The sequence below is a fragment of the Gigantopelta aegis genome, chromosome 7 (assembly GCF_016097555.1).
Source record: "Gigantopelta aegis isolate Gae_Host chromosome 7, Gae_host_genome, whole genome shotgun sequence".
NCBI classification, from domain to species: domain Eukaryota; kingdom Metazoa; phylum Mollusca; class Gastropoda; order Neomphalida; family Peltospiridae; genus Gigantopelta; species Gigantopelta aegis.
Genome location: NC_054705.1, coordinates 12058452 through 12079467, shown reverse-complemented (window position 1 = coordinate 12079467; position 21016 = coordinate 12058452). Strand labels below are relative to the sequence as shown.

The following is a 21016-nucleotide window of genomic DNA, read 5'->3' as shown; positions in this document are numbered from 1 at the left end:
TGTAAGCTAACAGTTATGAACTAATCGAGACAATTTTATCCAACTTCGCCGATTTCCGTAAAAAATTCATTTGTGTAGGCTACAGAAGCCACTATTTAATTCAATTCCTTTTTTTTTTCATAACTATATGTGTATATGAACAGTATAAATGAGTTATCCTTATCAGACGTTGTGATCTATTACCTTACAAAAGTGAACTGTTTTTAATTAATAATAAATTAAATAGGCAAAGGAGTTTTGATCGGATTAGTATGTCTTTGAAGATGTTTATTAAACCAATGTTTTCCGATTTTTATAGCAAAGATAAGTACCAGTCATATATAAAAAGCTTGCATGGATGTTGCCATTCTTGTCGCATTATATCTACTACATAAGGTAAATAATCGCAATCAATATACAAAATTATTTTACGTGCACTGTTTGTTAAGTGTAACGTGCATTATTTTTCACACTCGCCACATTGTAATTATGTGCGCTGTATGAGCGTGATCGCACTCGTGCACCTTAAAAGACAAGGTCTGATATTCAGTGTTACACCTTAATAAACAGGCAGAGAGGTAGGATAGCATAGTTTTGAAGCAGAATGGTCAAAAGAAAATTCACATTTTCACAAATAAATTTCATTTATGTAGACAGTATAGCTTTAACAATCCTGTACTAAGCACTGAATATTATTCAGTATTACACTTTAATCAACAGGTAGAGCTGGCGTTCCAGTTGAGTTGGCGATAAACGTTTTACTGAATTACTAAGCATTGAATAATATTCAGTATTACACTTTAATCAACAGGTAGAGCTGGCGTTCCAGTTGAGTTGGCGATAAACGTTTTACTGAAGTACTAAGCATTGAATAATATTCAGTATTACACCTTAATCAACAGGTAGAGCTGGCGTCCCAGTTGACTTGGCGATAAACGTTTTACTGAAGTACTAAGCATTGAATAATATTCAGTATTACACCTTAATCAACAGGTAGAGCTGGCGTCCCAGTTGACTTGGCGATAAACGTTTTACTGAAGTACTAAGCATTGAATAATATTCAGTATTACACCTTAATCAACAGGTAGAGCTGGCGTCCCAGTTGACTTGGCGATAAACGTTTTACTGAAGTACTAAGCATTGAATAATATTCAGTATTACACCTTAATCAACAGGTAGAGCTGGCGTCCCAGTTGACTTGGCGATAAACGTTTTACTGAATTCATTGTCAACGAAATCAGGAAATCACTTGAAGGAAGTTCACCTGGCTGTTGTGGATAAAAAGATTTATGACATGGTAGTGAAGGAATGTCAGAATCTGAACTCTACACCAGCACCAGAGCCAAGGGAGGCCTGGGTTTCCAGTAAGTAACCATATTTAATAAGGAATGTCAGAATCTAAAGTAAACGAACACCAGAGCCGAAGGAGGCCTGGGTTTCCAGTAAGTAACCACATGTAATAAGGAATGTCAGAATCTAAACTAAACCAACACCAGAGCCAAAGGAGGCCTGGGTTTCCAGTAAGTAACCATATTTTATAAGGAATGTCAGAATCTAAAGTCCAAACCAGCACCAAAGTACTGCATTCTTGTCTTCCCATCCATTTTTAAAGCTGTTCACTGTGGTATATGTTTTACTATTCAAGCATTTAGAATCATAGATCATTAACTTTTGTTATGTTTATAAAAACTGGGGCAGATACAGCATTTTTCTATGGACGGGGTTTAAGAATGGCACTTCCAGTAGCTAAAAACCTACAGGATTCAAAAGTACACTTATATGTATTAATATATATACCTGTATATAGTAATCTTCCATAGAAATATCAATCTGAACATCACAGCTGAAAAGTGATAAATGTATTGTATTCATCGGCTATGTTTACACTGGATTTTTTTCGGGGGACTTTGAATTTTAGTGGGGTTTTTGGGAGTGGAGGATGCATCCTTAGCAGTATCCCCTTGAATCCACGCCTTTAATAAAACAAAGATTCTTCAAGTTCCTTTAAATATTATATTATTTGCATTCAAGGTCACCCTCTTAAACCTTTGAATAAAACTGACATGTATAATTACCCTATATACTTCTCATGATCTGCATTTGCCTAGCCTGAACTACCCTGGTAACATATTAAACAGTGATAGAATTCACAATTATGATTTATACAAATTGTAGCTCAGATATTTAGAATCATGAACTTCAAGGTAATTAAACTATACTACTTGGCTAATTCCGGTTCTCGATATTATGTATATACTGAAATAACAAAAAGCAAACAAATTAAACAGTTACATGTATGCATGGGTTTACAGCTCTGTAGTCTGAAGGTTCAATCCTAACCCTAAACCTAGGTTCAGTAGTCTGAAGGTTTATAGACCTAACCCCGGACTATTGAACCTTTGGACCAGTGAACCTTCTGACTATAGAGCGGTTCCCAAATTAAACTATGTGAGAACAAAGAGACCTACAAGTATTTTTTGAGTTGGGTGGGTTACAACAAACGGCATTCAGTAATTTTTCTGTTGTTTCTTTTATGAGTGTTTTTTATTACATAGTTTTTAGATTGGACTGGTGGACATTTTGTTTGGAACGACTTTGTTTTATTACATTTTCTACATCCTAGCCAAGATATTTTGGTTTTTGGTTTTCAGATCATGAACATGGTGTCCATTCTCTACCTTCTAATCTTGATGATGATACCAGGTTTCTTAAGAAAAAATCTTCATCAGTTGAATGTTCGACATCTGTACATGAACATCGTACACACAGTCACTCAGTTTCTGATGGTGACACAGTTGGCAAGTATGACACTGATAGGAGATCACATAAAGATAGATCGACAAATGAGTTTCAGTCAGTAACAAGTAATTTTATGTCAGATAGAGGTAAATCTGTGAATGACACCAAACCAACAGGAGGAGACGGAGCTGAACCAAACACTATTGGGGCTGTAGGTGGTGCTGATCCAACAGGAAATGGAGATATATCGACTCGTGAATTTCAGTCAATACAAAGTGAAGTTAGAATGGAAGATGTAGATGACACCAAAAAAACAGGAAGAAGAGATAAACCAAACAACAGTGGGGCTGTAGGTGGTGCATATCCCACAGGAAATGAAAATAGACATAGAGCCAAAAGTCAGATGTCTGGTGGATCCAGACACAGTGGAACAGGAAGTGGAACTGTTGATGATGATGAAAATATTCAACAAAAGATAGCAACAAGTGTAAAGGATGCCACAACCATGAGTTCTACTGAAGCAGACGACACTTGTCCAATCTGTATGGACAGCATTAGTAATCCAAAGAAGCTGTCAAAATGTGGACATGTGTTTTGTAAAGACTGCATAGATCGGTGTTTCAAGACCTTCAAACCCGTGTGTCCGACCTGCAACACAATATATGGAGAAATCACGGGAACACAGCCTGAAGGTAGCATGACGGTCAAACACGACCAATACAGCCGTCTTCCTGGACATCTGGACTGCGGAACCATCACCATCACCTATCAGTTTAAGGGTGGAATACAAAGTGTAAGTTGTTTTATCATCATTATGGTACATATCTTACATCATACAGACCTCGATGTGAAACAAAATTGAGGGGAGTGATTAATTGCTTCTTTAATTGATATTAATTCGGAGCCATTTAAGATATTACATTATTATCCACATGTTTCAACATAACTGAGTTAATAATAATCATACGAAGCACACGTGTAATAACAAGTATGATGACATAATTTGGGGAAGTGATGTCATAACATGACATTGCTTACCCAGGCCTAGCTCAGACTGCATTTGAAATATGACATCATTTCGTCGTCAACTTCTAGTTGTGGCTGAAACATTTTGAGTTGGGTCTTGCTATTCATAAAGAAAACAACAATAATAATACGGATAATAAAGAAATTATTACACCCGCATGTGAGTCGTACTGATTTTACGAAACTCGTGTCAGGATTCATGTATTACCCTAACTCTTGCTCGGGCAATACAAAAATCCTGACACTCTTTTTGTAAAATCAGTACAACATGCACACAAGCTTGTTTAATAATCTCTATATGTTGATGCGATATAAATTCACAAGCTAACGGGAGCTAAAAAATTACTCTCCTTGAACTAAGGGAGTGAGAGTGATAGCTCATTTTAAAAGGCGAGGTCTGTATATATCTTGTATAATTATATATATGTACGGTCATGTCACACAGAAATGTGAAGTTAAAATCTTTAAGACATGCATATCTATTTTAGTGTACACTCCCTGAATGGCATACATGTACCAAGCCTTCATTGTCTGTAAGAATCTTGGGGTAGTGGATTTGGGGGTGGGGATTGGTGGGACAAGACAGATAACAGTTAGCATTAAAATGTTATAGAATTAAATAAAAATATATCTAAAAAGGAAAAAATATAAACATTTTTTGTCTAAGTAAGTATATTTTCACTTTATATAGGTTTGGATTGTTTTATACCATATCTATCTGTCTGTCTTTATTTGCCTATGTGTAACATTTTTGTCTTTTGTCTCCTTTTCTGTTATATATACAGTATAATATATATACAGTATAATCTGATTGACTCGAATGTGGGTAGGTTGAACACACTGCCAATGTTTCTGCCAAAAAGAATTTTTGGGTGTGGCGCTATGAAATTGGATGCATGCAACCACAATCAACAGGGGGTATGGGGGACCTCACCCAGAAAGAAAATGGGTTAAGTTTACGGTTAGGGTTAAGAAAATCATATATTAATTTTAAGAGTAATTAATTTTGTCAAAAGGTTAAAAAACAAATCTGCAAAAACTTTTGGGTATGGCGCCATACCCATTTTACCCTGTGGCAGAAACCCTGCCAGTATACAAGAGTAATTAATTTTGTCAAAAAGTTAACTTTAAAAAATAAAATTTTGGGTATGGCACAATACCTGTTTTACCATCTGGCAGAAATCCTGACTGCTACGCTCAAACAAAGTACAAAGTCCCAAATTGGGTCTTTAAGTAATCCGTTATATTTTGAATACTAGTCTTCTCTTGCACACTTTTGTCAGTCTCGTCAGAAGGAAGTCAGTGTAATTAACAATATTTCCCTTGAACTGGTAATCCATTAAATTTGAAGCAGCAATAGCATACTAATGTCGTTTATCTCTCACACACACACACACACACAGGTGCAATTGAGAATTGTGATTCGACGAGGGATGGCAACAATTTTGAACAAGCTGATGGTCCAAACAAATTATGATATCCCAAGAGTGTTCGACCCAATATACTGTGTGTGTGTGTATATATATCTGTCACTTCCCTCCAAAATATTTTATATGTACCGGTATCTCGTTCCAGCCAGTGCACCACGACTGGTATATCAAAGGCCGTGATATGTGCTATCCTGTTTGGGATGGTGCATATAAAAGATACCTTGCTACTAATGGAAAAATGTACCGGGTTTCCTCTCTAAGACTAGATGTCAAAATTACCAAATGTTTGACATCCAATAGCCAATGATTAATAAATAAATGTGCTCTAGTGTGTCGTTAAACAAAACAAACTAACTATTCTGTATATGTATGTTTGTCTTTCTGTCTATGTCCATACAGTATACACATACAGTTGAGACCGGTCCAACGGTCACCTGTCCATAACAGCCACCATAAATCATGCGCAATGCATTTCCTTCTTTATTTTACCTGTATAGAACAGCCACCCGTTCAATCCAGCAAGCGACCACTATTTTTTTGACCAAAATGAATGGTAGAACCTGTTATAACGGCCACAAAATTACAGTGACCACTGTTGTTTTGCCATGTGGTCACAAGATGTAGACATGTATTGACCATTCCCAGTCACAATATAAAGTTATTGTTTTACTTCAGTTCTAACAAAACAGGTGCATGCTCCAATGCATCATTAATCGTATTTACATTTTCTAAATGAATAAGGCGACTTGTTATTGGTCGAAGAATGGCTTGCACTGAACTGACATCACTGACAGGTAGTGTATTATAACGTGTGTGAGTTCCTGCTAGTCAGACAAGCAGATCCGACAGTATGCCATGATGTTTGTTTAACCATTACACTTTGGCAAACTGGCCGTTTTGTTAATCTGTAATGATTTCTTACCTGGAACATTTTGCATCTTGTGGACAGATTTAATAGATAACAGATTGCAGTGCAAAGCAATCAAAGGTAGATGACTGTTTTCTAAATGTGCACAATAGAGTGAGTTTTAACAGAACGTGTTAAAATTATGCTTTAAATAAAATTTTGATGTAATAAAAAATAGTTTTCTTGGCATTTTATATTTTTATGATGACTGTGGATACTTTGTGCATCCAGCTTAGTAGTCGTGTTTTAAAGTAAACTATTTTATATGTTTTACTTTACCTGCATATAACAGCCACCTGGCCTTATATATACTACTTTAAAAGTTAAAAGTCTGGACCACGTACCTTTAATTACAGCCTGAACATCCGAATCCAGGCAGCCGATATCATGGAACAACGCGTACAGCTTATCTTCCAGACTCGCCCGAGGGAAACAAAGTTCTCCGTCTTCTGCAGATAGCGTTTGAGCGTAAAGTGACCTTTACAATCGGCAGGTCATCGACAACGGGAAAGGAAGATGTCATAACATGGAATGACATTCATCACAAGACACGGGTGGAAGGAGGCACGAATAGGTACTGTATGCAGTTTTATTAAAGGTGTTATATCAGGGATTCAAGGACTGAGGTATCTTTAAAAAAAAGTATTAGGCCCACTTTCTGTTAATGTGTTTCTGTGCATGATTTATCATGCGCGTAAATGTGCTTTTCAATTTGTGTTTTCGCACTTGGATTACAATACAAAATTTTATAACATCAAAGGGTACTTTTGAGCTAAAAGTAACTACTCACAGGGTTGAAAATTATTATTGGCTACGGGCAATTAAGAATTTTACAAAGGTAGTCCGTTGGGTGACCTTTGATTTTAGTGTCTGGCGAGCGTGGTATTAGTTAAAAAAGAAACACACTGATACTGAATCGAATGCGATAAAACACACCGCGTCTATGTTGGCACGAACTACAGATCTGGCAGCAGAAGACCTAGAACAGGTTCTATATTCTGACAGCGCCAACATAATGAATAAAGATACAATTCATATAAAAACATTAATTTATTAAGTTTTAAACCCATACCGTCTCAAATAACATTTTATTGGGGGGTAAAAGTGCAGTGTAAATTAAAACAAAAATTCTTTACAAATTACCATCAAACTGCATAGGTTAACTCTTTTTTTTTTGTGATACAAGTTTTAAGGCAACTGATGGAACATCCAAAGTAATCTGAATGACACAACCGGCAGAGTCGAATGGGCATTTGGCAAAATTGTAGATGATTCCATGGATCTCTATCTAGAACAGCCACTCCCATGGAAATCATTTGCTGGGAATTTCACCCCTCTTGCATCCCCACAAAGAGGACTGCCACTCCCAAACTAGTTTACTAAAGCACGCGCAGTTCTATATTTAGACTATTTCTACTGCATTATCTTTTACCCTATATTGAAAATGAGATTTAATATGTTTAACTTAATGGTACTTTGTAAAGAAACATGTTTATTTATACTGGATTTCTTTTTAAATTTTTTTATTTTTTTTATGTGAGTTGATATGGATTTAAAACTTAAAAACATGTTTTTATATCAATTTTCACTTTATTCATTATGAAGTTATAAACACCAATTCATCGATTTTCTTTAATGCAAACGGTTATTGGTGAACAAAAAAAACCCACTATAGTTTTAATTTTACCTGTGCAGTTAAATTCCAGTGTGATAATTGGAGGGCTAGTTGAATTTGAGAAGGGCCAGTAAGATTTTGTTTCAACTGGCCCTGCTGGCGACCTTGGTTTTCATGTTAATTTTCAACTTTATTACATTCACCATGCTAAAAAGCTCTCAATGCACATGTGTGGAATCGCGTATTTGGAAATACATTGTATCGATAAACAAGCATGCACAAAATCGTGTTTATGGAAAGCGGGCCTTCTGGTATAAATTCAGAGGGTATTTCCTGATATGATACATCATTAACTAAAATGATGTCATATTTTATCAGGGATTCAAGCACTCGTGAAGGCTTTCAAAAAGTATTAATAATGGTAGACAGAGAGCATTTCCTAATATAGGTCTTGGAAGGTTGGGTGTGTGTGTGCACGGTGGCACCAAACCTTCCAACTCTGAAAATAATACATTGGCACCTCCTGTTAATCATCAGCTATTGGATGTCAAACATTTGGTAACTTTGATATATAGTCTTAGACAAAATCCTCTAAAAAAAAATATTAGTAACAAGGGATCTTTATATACACCATCCCAGACAGGATGACACATACCACTGCCTTTGATATACCAGTTGTGGTGCATCAATGGGCCCAGCAATGGGGATAGATCCCAGACAGACCGTGCATCAAGCGAATGCTTTACCACTGGGCTGTTCTGCCCCTGGTGTAACAAATGCCCTGGTATGTCTGTGGGATGCTGCATAATACTGCATATAAAAGATCCCTTGCTACTACTAAAAAAAAGTAGGCCATCACATGGTGGCAATGACATTGTTAAAACATCCTTCGAACTCTGCCTTGTGCAGAGATACAAATTTGAATGTGATAATAGTGTTGCCATTGATACGGTTTCAAACCAAAATACAAATACACCAGTAATTTTTACTTCAAAACATAAAGCTTATGCCTTCAGCTATATGCCTATAAACAAATTACGATAAAATAATTCCAATTACTAGTAGAAAAAAATATTTTAGGGTGGAATCTTGAGAGTGTGTCAGACACATTAACTAGTCACGTCACTGTTTTATGCATACACATTCAACACACTAAGTTCACCCAGAATGTTTTGTGGCAACTGACAAAAGAAACAAAGATGGTGGCCATGCTATATTTAGCCAATTATTTGTCGTCCAGTGCAAGACTTTTAAAATTATTATTCCAAGGATAATTATGGAAAGATTATGCGTGGAATCGATTAATTTGTAGTTATTTATTACAAATAAATGTTCAAATAACGAAATATTGTAGGTTCAACTTGGACATAGCACCTTTAATTGTGACGTGTATGACATGTAGGTCACATTTCAATTGAACCATTAAAAGCCTTATCACAGAGGGCAGCTAGGATCTAGGTCTGGTGGTGGAGCACTCACTTGGGGTGCTTAAGCCACAGGATTGAGCTCCCTCAGCAGACCCCATCCCAGCCAGTGCCCCATGACCAGTACATCAAAATCCGTAGTTTGTGCTGGTGTGTCTGTCGGAAAGCTAGTGCTTACAAAAATCCCTTTCTGCTAATGGAAAAATTTAACTGGTTTCCTCTCAAAGACTACATGTCAAAATTACAATAGCCGATAATAAATAATGTGCTCTAGTGGTGTAGTTAAACAAAACAAACTTTTAACTGATTCAGTCAGGTGTAATTCAGTCATTATTTCTGGACCTAGTGCTTTATGTATACAGCATTTGGTTTCCAAAAACATAAAAAAATTATTTGCAATAAATAAAGAGTATTCCGGATGGGATAAAATGAAGCCCCTTATATGAAATCGTTCTACATCCTTCCTACTTTTGTCTGAAACTGCGTAGTGGATACTTGGCAGTTGTGACGACATGCACTCACGAATCAGGATCAAAACACTGAAAATACCAGGTGTTTGCAAAGTGTTTGTTTTTATACCGAGTGTTAAAAGATGATTTATGTTAACAAGAGTTGATTTGCATAAGTTGCAAAATTCTCACACATGGCTTAAAATTCTTGTTTTTTTCTGTCTTATCCCTCATCTGTCTGTCTGACTCTCCACGTTTGTCTGTCACCATTCCCATTTCTGTCTGTCATCATCCCTTGGCCGTTATTCTTTTCCATATCGCACACAGTGATAGAAATAAGCAGAATTTTTCACTAGTCCACCGGACAAATACATCTAGAAATCGACTTGTCCGGCAATATTTATACTTGGTCCAAATAAATAGTTTGTTTTATTCAAGTACAAGGACAATGTTTTTCTTTGCTTAAAATGAAACTGCATTGAACATTTTACTTGTCCACTTGACAACCACTAAGGTACATTTTGTTTGTCTGAGCAGATTTTCACTAGTCAGGACAAACGGACAAGTGCTTATTTTGAACGCTGCCTCATCTCTCTTCTGTCAATGGATCCATCTGCAGGCCTTGACCATAACGTTTTTCAGTGGTAGCCCACCGGGCTTCCAGGTTATGAAATCTGGTAGCCCATAATTTTAATAAACTTTTTAAAAAGGAGACAAACAGCAAAATGATGGGTTTTTTTTGGGTCTTTAAGCATCATGATGATTGCAGAGTAACTTGAGGTGCAAAAAAAATCTAGTAGCCCGGCGGACTACCAGGTTTAAACATCTGGTAGCCCGAGTGAGAAATTGGTAGCCAAAACACCCCAGGCTACTGCTAAGGTCGAGCCCTGATCTGTTTTCATCCTCTGTATGTATGTATGTATATGTCTGTATATACATACACATACACATACACATAGACACACACACACACACACATGTACGTGTGTCTGTCTCTCTCTCTCTCAGTCTCTGTCTCCTACTCTTTCTCTCTTTTTCTCCCTCTCAATCTATCTCTCCCTAACCCCTGTCATTATTGTAATTGTGTTTGATTTATTTTCAATTTTAGATATGGGTATCCCGATCCCACGTACCTGTCACGTGTCAAGTCGGAACTGGAGTCTAAAGGAATCACAGAAGCTGATTTGTGAATCCATTAAAAATATTAATGTCTCAAACCTGTGTAAAGCAACCACCTGACATAAGTTGGGGATGGAGGGGGGCACCAGCCTTCTGACTTTAAAGACTATGCATTGTACCCCAGTTGAAAGACAATTAAGTTAATATATAACTCCCCCCACCCCAAGTGCTGGCATCTTATGACACCTATGTATGATGTAGTATAAAATGCCGACTCTTAGACAGGTGGCTGTATTACACAGGTCAATCAATATAATTACTAACTGATACAAGAATTTAGTATGATGGCCACTTGAGTATTTTAGAGTGGCTGTTTAATATTATATGTTAATTTATAAATTATATCTATATAGGGTTTACGCTGCATGTTGAAAATTAATAGCATTTTGACGAATTTGATCAGAAAATCTGTAGCCAAATTCAAGTAATATTGAGCTAAACAGAATTATTTTTAAAAATAGCTATACACCTTCAAATGCCACACAGCTTTCAAGTGAGCTTTTTGGCGAATTACTAATGATGTATATGTATATTTGCCAAATTCAATTTTAAATCACATTTGGCAATTTGGCTTAACAACAGCTTAAACCCTGATATAATAGATGTGTTTAGTACAGTGACCTAATAATACAGGTTTATTTGTACTACTTTAATGGCTAATGGAATAAGGTAACATGGCCACCGAAGACATGTTGCTGCTTAAAACAGGTTTTTGTTTATTCGTTGTTTTTCTTTGTACTGGTAGTTTTTAATTTTGTTTAAAACAAGTTAATATGTATTGTATATGTATTAGATGATTTGTGAGTTTAGTAATATGGTTTTATTTATACTGTTTTACTTAGTTAGTACAAGTTCGTTTGTAATATTGGATGCTATAGCAGGAGTTGAATATGGTGGCCATTTAGGAGAAAAATATGTACTATATTTTATTGATGTAGAAGTCAGAGTTTCTGCCAGAAATGTTTGGGTAGCTAAATAACTAGGGCACTATGGAATTCAGTATTTACAATGTGTGTGCTAAATGCAACTGCAGTCGACAGAAGGTATGGGGGGGGGGGGGTGCTCTCCCGGGGAACAAAATGGGTTAGGTTTACGGTTAGGGTCATTAATTTTGTCAAAATGTTAACTTACAAAAATAAAATCTGCAAAACATTTTTGGGTATGGTGCCATACCCATTTTACCCTCTGGCAGAAACACTGGGAGTGTAGTATGTTGAATTAATACAGGTTCATGTGTCATCCATTATGTGGGATGATATGTAGGAATTGAATATGGTGGCCATTTAGGAGAAAAATATGTACTGTGTTTTATTGATATAGGAGTTTAGTATGCTGACCTCTGGTGAATACTTAATTAATACAAGTTCATTTGTTATAAATTATGTTGGATATAGTGACCTCTTAAGGGGACGATCCTGAGTTTTTCGGCGATTGTTAAGGTGATGTCGACCAATTAACAGAGACGTTTTAAAGATTGTAATTGCATATTAAACATATTTGTCTAAATAAAATATTTAGTGGTTGTATATAAAATGTGTTTCTGATCATCCTAGGTCAAACTTCATTTGATTTCCTAATATATATGTATATTTTTGTAGGTACGAAATTATTGTGAGACCAAATCCAGTTTGGGCTGTATACAAATACTAGGATAATCAGAAAGACATTGAATAAAGTCAGCAACATCTTAACAATGGTGGCAAACTTAGGAAACAACAGGGCACAATATTTCACGAGAACCGTTGTTCTGTTTGTGTGTCGGTTACGCAACTTTAAAAACATGAGAAACGCCAGTTGGTTACGTGGTGAACAATTACATTCTAAAATTAAAAGTACCATATATCAGTAATGAAAGTGAAAATGAGTTTGTTTTTGAACCACCAATGTAGCACAGAATGGTAGTTCAAGTGTTTTACGATTAGGTAGGCCTAACTGTTTTCACGTAACCAAACAATCGGATACCTGAGTAAAACTCACGTGAACTAACTTCCTGTTACCAAGGATTTTGAAATATTGTCCCCTAGCTGAAACAAATGCTAGAGATTGAGAAGCCTATTCTAAACATTAGTATCAAAATAAGAGGTTAGAGTAGTATCATAATGTAACTTTTTAACAATGCGGAAACCTTGAGACAAAACATCGATAGATTATGATCGATATTGTCATGCCTGAAAATGAGTTCTGGATATACTATAAATCAGGAAATGTTAGCAAGAATAAAATATTTGTGAATTTTGTGAGGTCATTAAAAATGTTAATATTTCATGATGCTAAAAAACTTTTATGTGATTAATTGTTTTGTTGGCGATTAACTAAACACAAAACAATGGTTACATGGTATTGACATGGTAGTTTTGATTTAGTAAACTAGAATAGAACAGATGTTTAAGGACACCCCAGCATGAAAAAACCCATCGGCTAATGGGTGGTAAAGGCCAATAGAAGAAGATTTAGTAAGCTGGTCTCGAAGTGGCAGTCCTCATTTGTCATTGTGCAAAAAAGAAATCTCCAGTAATGGATCTCCTTGGAAGTGGCAGTCCTCATTTGTCATTGTGCAAAAAAGAAATCTCCAGTAATGGATCTCCTTGGAAGTGGCTGTCCTCATTTGTCATTGTGCAAAAAAGAAATCTCCAGTAATGGATCTCCTTGGAAGTGGCAGTCCTCATTTGTCATTGTGCTGTTTTGCAAAAAGATTGAAATCTCCAAGTCTATGTGATCTCCTTGGAAGTGGCAGTCCTCATTTGTCATTGTGCAAAAAAGAAATCTCCAGTAATGGATCTCCTTGGAAGTGGCAGTCCTCATTTGTCATTGTGCAAAAAAGAAATCTCCAGTAATGGATCTCCTTGGAAGTGGCAGTCCTCATTTGTCATTGTGCAAAAAACGAAATCTCCAGTAATGGATCTTCTTGACAAGTGGCAGTCCTCAAGTTGTCATTGTGCAAAAAAGAAATCTCCAGTAATGGATATAAATTTTGGACCGTGGCAGTCCTCATTTGTACATTGTGCAAAAAAGAAATCTCCAGTAATCGATGTCCTTGGAAGTGGCTGTCCTCATACAAACAAATCCACCACTATTTTGCCGAATGACCCATTTGCAGAGATACAGCCCTGATCAGGTGTTACTGTTTTGCAATATTGTAGATTGATTAAACTATAAGTCTATGTGAACAACAACATTTAATTACTGCAATTTTAGACCCAGTGGTTTTCCATTTCTAAAAAAGCTATTTTCCGTTTCATGTTTTTGTAAATTCCGTTTCATTTCCATTTCAGAATACATATGTAGGCCTAATTAACAATTTAAATAACACAAGGTGTGACAAATTAACATAACGGGCAGACAACGCTGTTTACTTTTTAATTTTTCATAATTCTTGACAAAATATTAATTTTTTAAGTTTTAAAAGATGAAAAAAATAAAAAGTACCTTTTGTCAAATATATCATATAATTTTTTTTTACCTGCAAGTGGCCATGCATACCGTGAGGTGGCAATTTGGCTATGTTTTAGCGGCAGTTGAATTCTGCTCGGTTGGCTGATTGTAGCCCCGAGAAATAAGGACTAACGGGAAAGAGTGTCGGGAAGTTAACTAGGTTACACTCCGAAGTGCTCAGACTAAGCCCACAGCTAAAAAGCCAATGGGAAATGGTAGCTGTGTGGCACAGATGGTCACAAGAGACAATTACATGTCATGTGGTATTGGAGAAACAAGGACTGGGATGTGGAGATGGACAGAGAAAGAAAAGAAGTTGAAAGAAGACGAACTGCCAGATCGGGAAAAATTAAGGTGGAATTCAAAGGAGAGAAAGGAAATGACAATGTCATTAAAAACAAACAAGATGGGGACTAGTATCTGAGGAATTGCTAGTTTTCTTTTTCAGGCCAAAAATAATTATTTTATGGAAGATGCTTCAAATATTTTTATTCTTTGGGATTGTTTTTTTTGGTTGTAATTGCTTGTGTGAGTTAATTATTATAATATTTTATTTATTTTATTTTATTATTATGTATTATTAACTTTTCTGTTATGTTGTGCTACATATATTGCTTATGTGAAAATCTGGCAACCTTAAAGGGGCCGTCTTGAATTTGCTGCCATTGTTTAGCTTTGCAGGCGCCCTAATGATAAATAATTTCCTGAACAGTACCTGCAATTTAAAAACTAAAGGTACCTAATAGCTATTTTGGGCAGTGCATATGGAGGTACTCTAAAATCGAATTTTTGGCCAATTGCAACTGGTACAAAATGGCAGTGGTCCTATATTCAAACTAGAAAGTGTATTATCCTTGGACAGTGGGGAGTTACATATGGGGTAGGGGTGGGGGAGGGTGGGTGGCATGGAGTGTTCAAATGATTGATTATGATTATAATTGAACTGGGCTCTAATCGATTATAAAATCCATACATAATTGTCCGCGATTTTAGTGTAATACGGGTTACAACTTTTGAATAGTGTGGTGTTTGAATATTAGTCAACTTCACTCACTGTTAAATTTAATTATAGGTCTTGAGACAATTTTTTTAACATGCATTTTGTTAATATTTGTTTGAAGCGAAATTTTAAATGTTTCAGTAATGATGTTTGTACACATAAACAATCCATGAATGAGCGTCTTTTTGGCAGTCCTTGTGTCATTCACTTGTTAATTACTGGAATCTGAACAACAAAACCCTTATACAGTCAAAAATGTATCTCTACAAAATGAAGAGTCAAGTGGGCATTTGGCAAACTAGTGGTTGTCGATTGTGCAGTTAGTATTTTAAAAAATTGTATTTAAAAATTTAGCCTTTTAATTCTATAAAATAAAATTTAAATTAAAAATAAATGTTCAAGTAAGCCCACTCTAAAACAATAATATGGGACTCCCTGTAAAAAACAATAGATCAGGCTTTATCAACATATATTCAATGAAAGATGGGGTTTATTTATTTAGAGATGTTTTAAAGACATTGTTATGCATAAAATATCAGTGGCTATATGTACTAAATGTTTGTGATCATCATATAGTGTTTGTACTAGGCCAAACTTAAGTTTTATTTTATAAATAATATTTTTGAAAAATTAAATTATTGAGAGGCCAAATAAAGTTTTGGCTACCGATAAACATTAGAATGAGGAGAAACACATTGAATATACCTACACTGTTATACTAAAGAAGAAACTAGTTAGTATGCAGTAAAAAACTTCATCTCACAATGGCAGCAACTAGATAAAGATGGCCTCTTTAACACCTCTCAAATAGAATGCCATGACTAATGTCTACATTTGCACGATCAGGAAGGTGCCAAAAAGTGTGTGGGAGGGGACACTTTTATACTATTATAAAGCAAAGTATCTGAAAAGTAGGGGGACACATGCTCCCCCCCCCCCCCCCTTTCCTACGACCTTTCTGTGACTGATTACATGAAAGCTGTGTATATCAGGCACATAAATTTTGTTCTTTGTTTTAATTGGACTGTTCTTATGTGTACATTTTACCTAAGTGTTATATTATTAATTTATCTCATTGATATTGTTGTGTGTGTATTTTGTTATATTTTCATGTTTTAATTGTAACTACAAGCAAAGTCTGGGGAAAAGATCAATATTCCCCTGTGCATTTTGTGGACAAATTGTACTGTGTGCATAATGAGACGGCTCGTCATAACATTAAAGGGATTATCCTGAGATGCCAGCCATGTAAGATGTTTCCGACTAACGGAGCATTTCTGACAACTACTGCAACATATTAATTTAATTTTCTTGTTTAGAATACCCGTGCCTATATATTTCCAATATTTGTTACCTAATATTTTAACATTATTTTTCATTTTATTAGCAAAAACAAATTTCCGTACTTGTAATAAAACTACTGGAAGTTAAAATCCAGTTTGAGCTGCTTGTTACGTTACCTGAAAGGAGGGAACATACAATCCACCTTAAAATCGGGTGTTACTTACAAAGTCTGACAACTTGGTGAAAACTGATTGGTTTGGCTCTACCCATGTGATGATTCAGGCGCCTAGCTGGGAATTTTCAGGTGGTACGCAGACTTTTCCCGCGATGGAATAAAACAGAGCATACATGCATTTACATCATATATTTTAATAAAAAAAATATATATTTGTAATCTCAGGTGCGTATATGGAACCTATAGGCCCGTGATTGATTGTACAAATACATTATAAATTGTTTTGGAAAATGTTAAAATATAATTATTCCTCTGGTTTAGGTCATGGGAGGCCAAATAAAGTTTTGGCTACTGATAAACGTTAGAATGAGGAGAAACACATTGAATATACCTACACTGTTATACTAAAGAAGAAACTAGTTAGTATGCAATAAAAAACTTTATTTTTATTTTTTTAAATCTCACAATGGCAGCAACTAGATAAAGACGGCCTCATTAACACCTCTCAAATAAAATGCCATGACTAATGTCTACATTTGCATCATATATTTTAATTTAAAAAATACATATATATTTCTAATGACTAATGTAAATTTATGTAAATATGTCGGGATTGGCTTTATTTTCATGTGTACATAAAGAAAAATAGAGAATAACTAGTTAATGATGTCAGGTGAGATATCTGCTTTTATCCGTGAAGGTAAGAATGGTAGAGCCTCACAGAATTTCTCATTCAGCCTGAACAGGATAAAGCAGATACATGTATCTGACGTCATTAACTATATAGTTATTCTCTTTATCCTGCAGACCATACAAATTAAGAGGAAAAGCTATTATTTCTGTTATTTCAGCCACATTGTACGATGACCTATAGAGGTCAAATGAACGATTTTGTGATGTAGTTATGCGTATGATGTCACAAGTCATACCGGCCTCGGTGGCGTCGTGGCAGGCCATCGGTCTACAGGCTGGTAGGTACTGGGTTCGGATCCCAGTCGAGGCATGGGATTTTTAATCCAGATACCGACTCTAAACCCTGAGTGAGTGCTCCGCAAGGCTCAATGGGTAGGTGTAAACCATTTGCACCGACCAGTGATCCATAACTGGTTCAACAAAGGCCATGGTTTGTGCTATCCTGCCTGTGGGAAGCGCAAATAAAAGATCCCTTGCTGCCTGTCGTAAAAGAGTAGCCTATATAGCGACAGCGGGTTTCCTCTAAAAAAAAATCTGTGTGGTCCTTAACCATATGTCTGACGCCATATAACCGTAAATAAAATGTGTTGAGTGCGTCGTTAAATAAAAGACTTCTTTCTTTCACAAGTCATATCGCTGCACACTAGTTAGTAAAAGATTCCCCCTCCAATTGTCAATTGTTTGACATCAAATACATTTACATCGATCATTTTCGAGTTCCGTGATAAAAAACCCAAACACATATTAATCACTAATACACACACTACAGAATGAAACCCGACAGCACCCACATTCAGCTAAGCTTCGCCAAAGCCGTCGGCAACTGAGTAGTTAATAGTCTAAAACTCCTTAAACAGTTAAGAAGAGAATTTTCTTTAAGTTTCTATAATGCTTACCGGATTTTGTTGGGGGGGGGGGGGGGGGAGGGGGCAAGTGCCCCCCATCGCTAGCTACGGCCATGTATTGATTTAATGTGCGCCCTGCATTGATTTAATGTGTGCCCTGCACTAAAGTGACTTTAAAAAGTAAAGATTCGCTAACATGATCCGTTTCACTTACCAAACGGTAAAGGTTATGTGACTCATCGTTCGTGATTTAACCAACTTGGAACTATAATAGTATAAACAAAACATTGCGTTGATGGAACATATGTCGACTTGTTATACATACATTTACATACACTGTGTTTTTTGTCAAGGTGTGGGACATGTAGGAATTATGTACATTGTCTTTTACTGACCTGAAACCAGAATTAACAATCCACCATGATATCACGACCAACTTGATTTCAAAGCCACGGCGTCTGACAACTTGGGACTAACCAATCAGAATTCACCACACACCACAACCACGAACTTTATTCGCTATGTTCCATAAATACAGTGAACAGCCAAAGTTTTTCTTTTCACGATTTTATCATTTTGCCACACACATACTGATATTCTAAACAAGAAATATCTTTAATATGTAATTTTAACAATAAGAAATACTATGTATACCAGTAACTCTGGTCTCTCTTCACAGAACCATATGTTTGACATCCAATAGCGGATGATTAATAAATCAATCTGCTTTAGTGGTGTCGTTAAACAAAACAAACAAAGCCTACACATATTACAGTGGCAGCAAGGTGCCTGTAAAAGATATATTACCCATAGCAGTTTGCCCTGTCAGGTATATCGTCTTTCTTACACACCTGTTGGTGAGAACATCATATGTTATTTTTGATAACACATACCCGGTAGTTGTTTACATATGTACTTGTGTTAACAATTTCAAGACATATGACTGGCTGCTCCTAGGTGATGACCAGGTCACCAATGCCATACGTCCAATACAAAAAACTATGGAAATCGATTACACTGTAATGCAGGCCTACTGTTAACCTCACAATCATATGTCTGTGATGCGCAGGTCAACAACAAGTGTGGAAAAAGGTGTTAAAATTTGCTTAAAACCTGGTTTTTGAGGATATGTAACAAAAAGAGTAACACATTCGTGTCCGTTAGATACCATTTATCTTACAACTCGTTTAACAACGTATCAAACTCGGCCACTCATGTATTATTCTCTATATAAAAGAAAATATTAACAATAATACTTCAAAAGCAATTAAATAACAAATTAATCAATAATTATTATTGCTTAATATACATGTAAGTATTAAATGTAGAGTAGAAAGTATTAAATGTAGAGTGTATTTTATTGTACAGTTTTTGATACAAAATGCTATCTAAATAGAGTCAGGGGTTTCCCCAGAGGCATAGGGCGTAGGGGGCCACTACACCTTAGGCGCGTTAGTAAGCGCTTTGGCATCATGTAAGGGCTATATGTGACAATCAACTGTTGGTTGTAACAACTTTTAAAACTTTACAGTACACAGGTATTCACACTTCTAATAGGTGAAACATATCCTTCACGAATAGGGGTAATTTCGGACTTTGGTAACTTCGGTCCCGAGTAATATCGGACCCAGGTAATCTTGGACCCCATCGGCTTAGTTAAGAGGAATTCCGATGGCATTTTTCTACTGGTCTCGACGGCGCAGTGCCTAAGCAAACGTCGGTCTTACAAGGATGACAGGTACAGGGTTCGCATCCCGGTACCAGCTCCAGCCCAGAGTGAGTTCTTAAGGGCACAACGGGTAGATGTAAGGCCACTACTCCCTCCTTTTTTTCTCATTAACACTCTCAATAACATATATATCTACTAACAATGAACCACTGAGGTGTGTGCCATAACAAGTGTGCTTGAACCTTAATTGAATATAAGCACAAAAATAGTTGAAATGAAATACGTTTTTTTCATTTTATGGCATATGCAGTTCAAACGTTCATTTCAATACGCATATTTCTCCAAAAGTATGGGACATATACCCAGTTGTACATATATTTTATTTCTGGTAAATAAAACAAGAAGTTTCAATTTCATATATATCTTTATTTTCTAAACATTTTAAAATATTTTGTTAAGACAGTTTTTACCAGTTGTGTTTAAAATCCAGTTTAATAGTACATATTCTAGATACATGCGAGGGACAATTATCATCATACTTTACGCGTCGTGAATATAAAATATATACTAACCAACTATATATATATATATATATATATATTCCAAACGTAAAAGTAAAATCCTGAATAAATAAATGTTGCGTTTTTTTAAATTTATATGCTCACACCAATAAACTAAAACAATTTGTGATAACATCAAATATTATATAAACGATTAGGCAATATTTTTATTAATCAGTAATCTAGGCATTCAGTTTCTAAAAGTAAACTGAAAGTTCACAGTTGTCAGAGAATTGTAGACCACATGTCTCATTCTACTCGATGAACGTCCAGATTACAGTTCACATACACTCAATGCATTATTCACCAATGGCTAAATTCGGATTGTTTGATAGGTATTAAAATGCTTATATGCTGAGGATTCAAACATGCTTAATGTGGGCATAGCATCTGATTACAATCAGGAACATCTACAAATCAAACCATAGTAAGAAGGGGTATGAGCAGAATAAATGTTTAAAAGTTAATAAACAAAATATACACAACAACATGTACAATAAATATATAATAATTTTTAATTAAATAACAAACTCATCTTGAAATAATAATATCAGGTTGTTTAACAACAAACTGTCGTTTGCGTATAACCCAGATATAAGTTGCTTTCATT

The 21016-nt window shown here is 35.7% G+C and overlaps 1 protein-coding gene across 1 annotated transcript in view; it reads left to right on the top strand.

Annotated features, from left to right (window-relative positions):
* LOC121377893 overlaps positions 1-12538 on the top strand; it is a 31210-nt gene extending 18672 nt beyond the window's left edge. Inside the window, exons 3-6 of the mRNA XM_041505991.1 lie at positions 1155-1343; positions 2631-3511; positions 6438-6655; positions 10678-12538. Of these exons, the coding sequence (XP_041361925.1) occupies positions 1155-1343; positions 2631-3511; positions 6438-6655; positions 10678-10759 (1370 nt within the window). The 3' untranslated portion in view covers positions 10760-12538. The remainder of the gene's footprint in view (positions 1-1154; positions 1344-2630; positions 3512-6437; positions 6656-10677) is intronic.
* The last annotated feature ends 8478 nt before the right edge of the window (positions 12539-21016 follow it).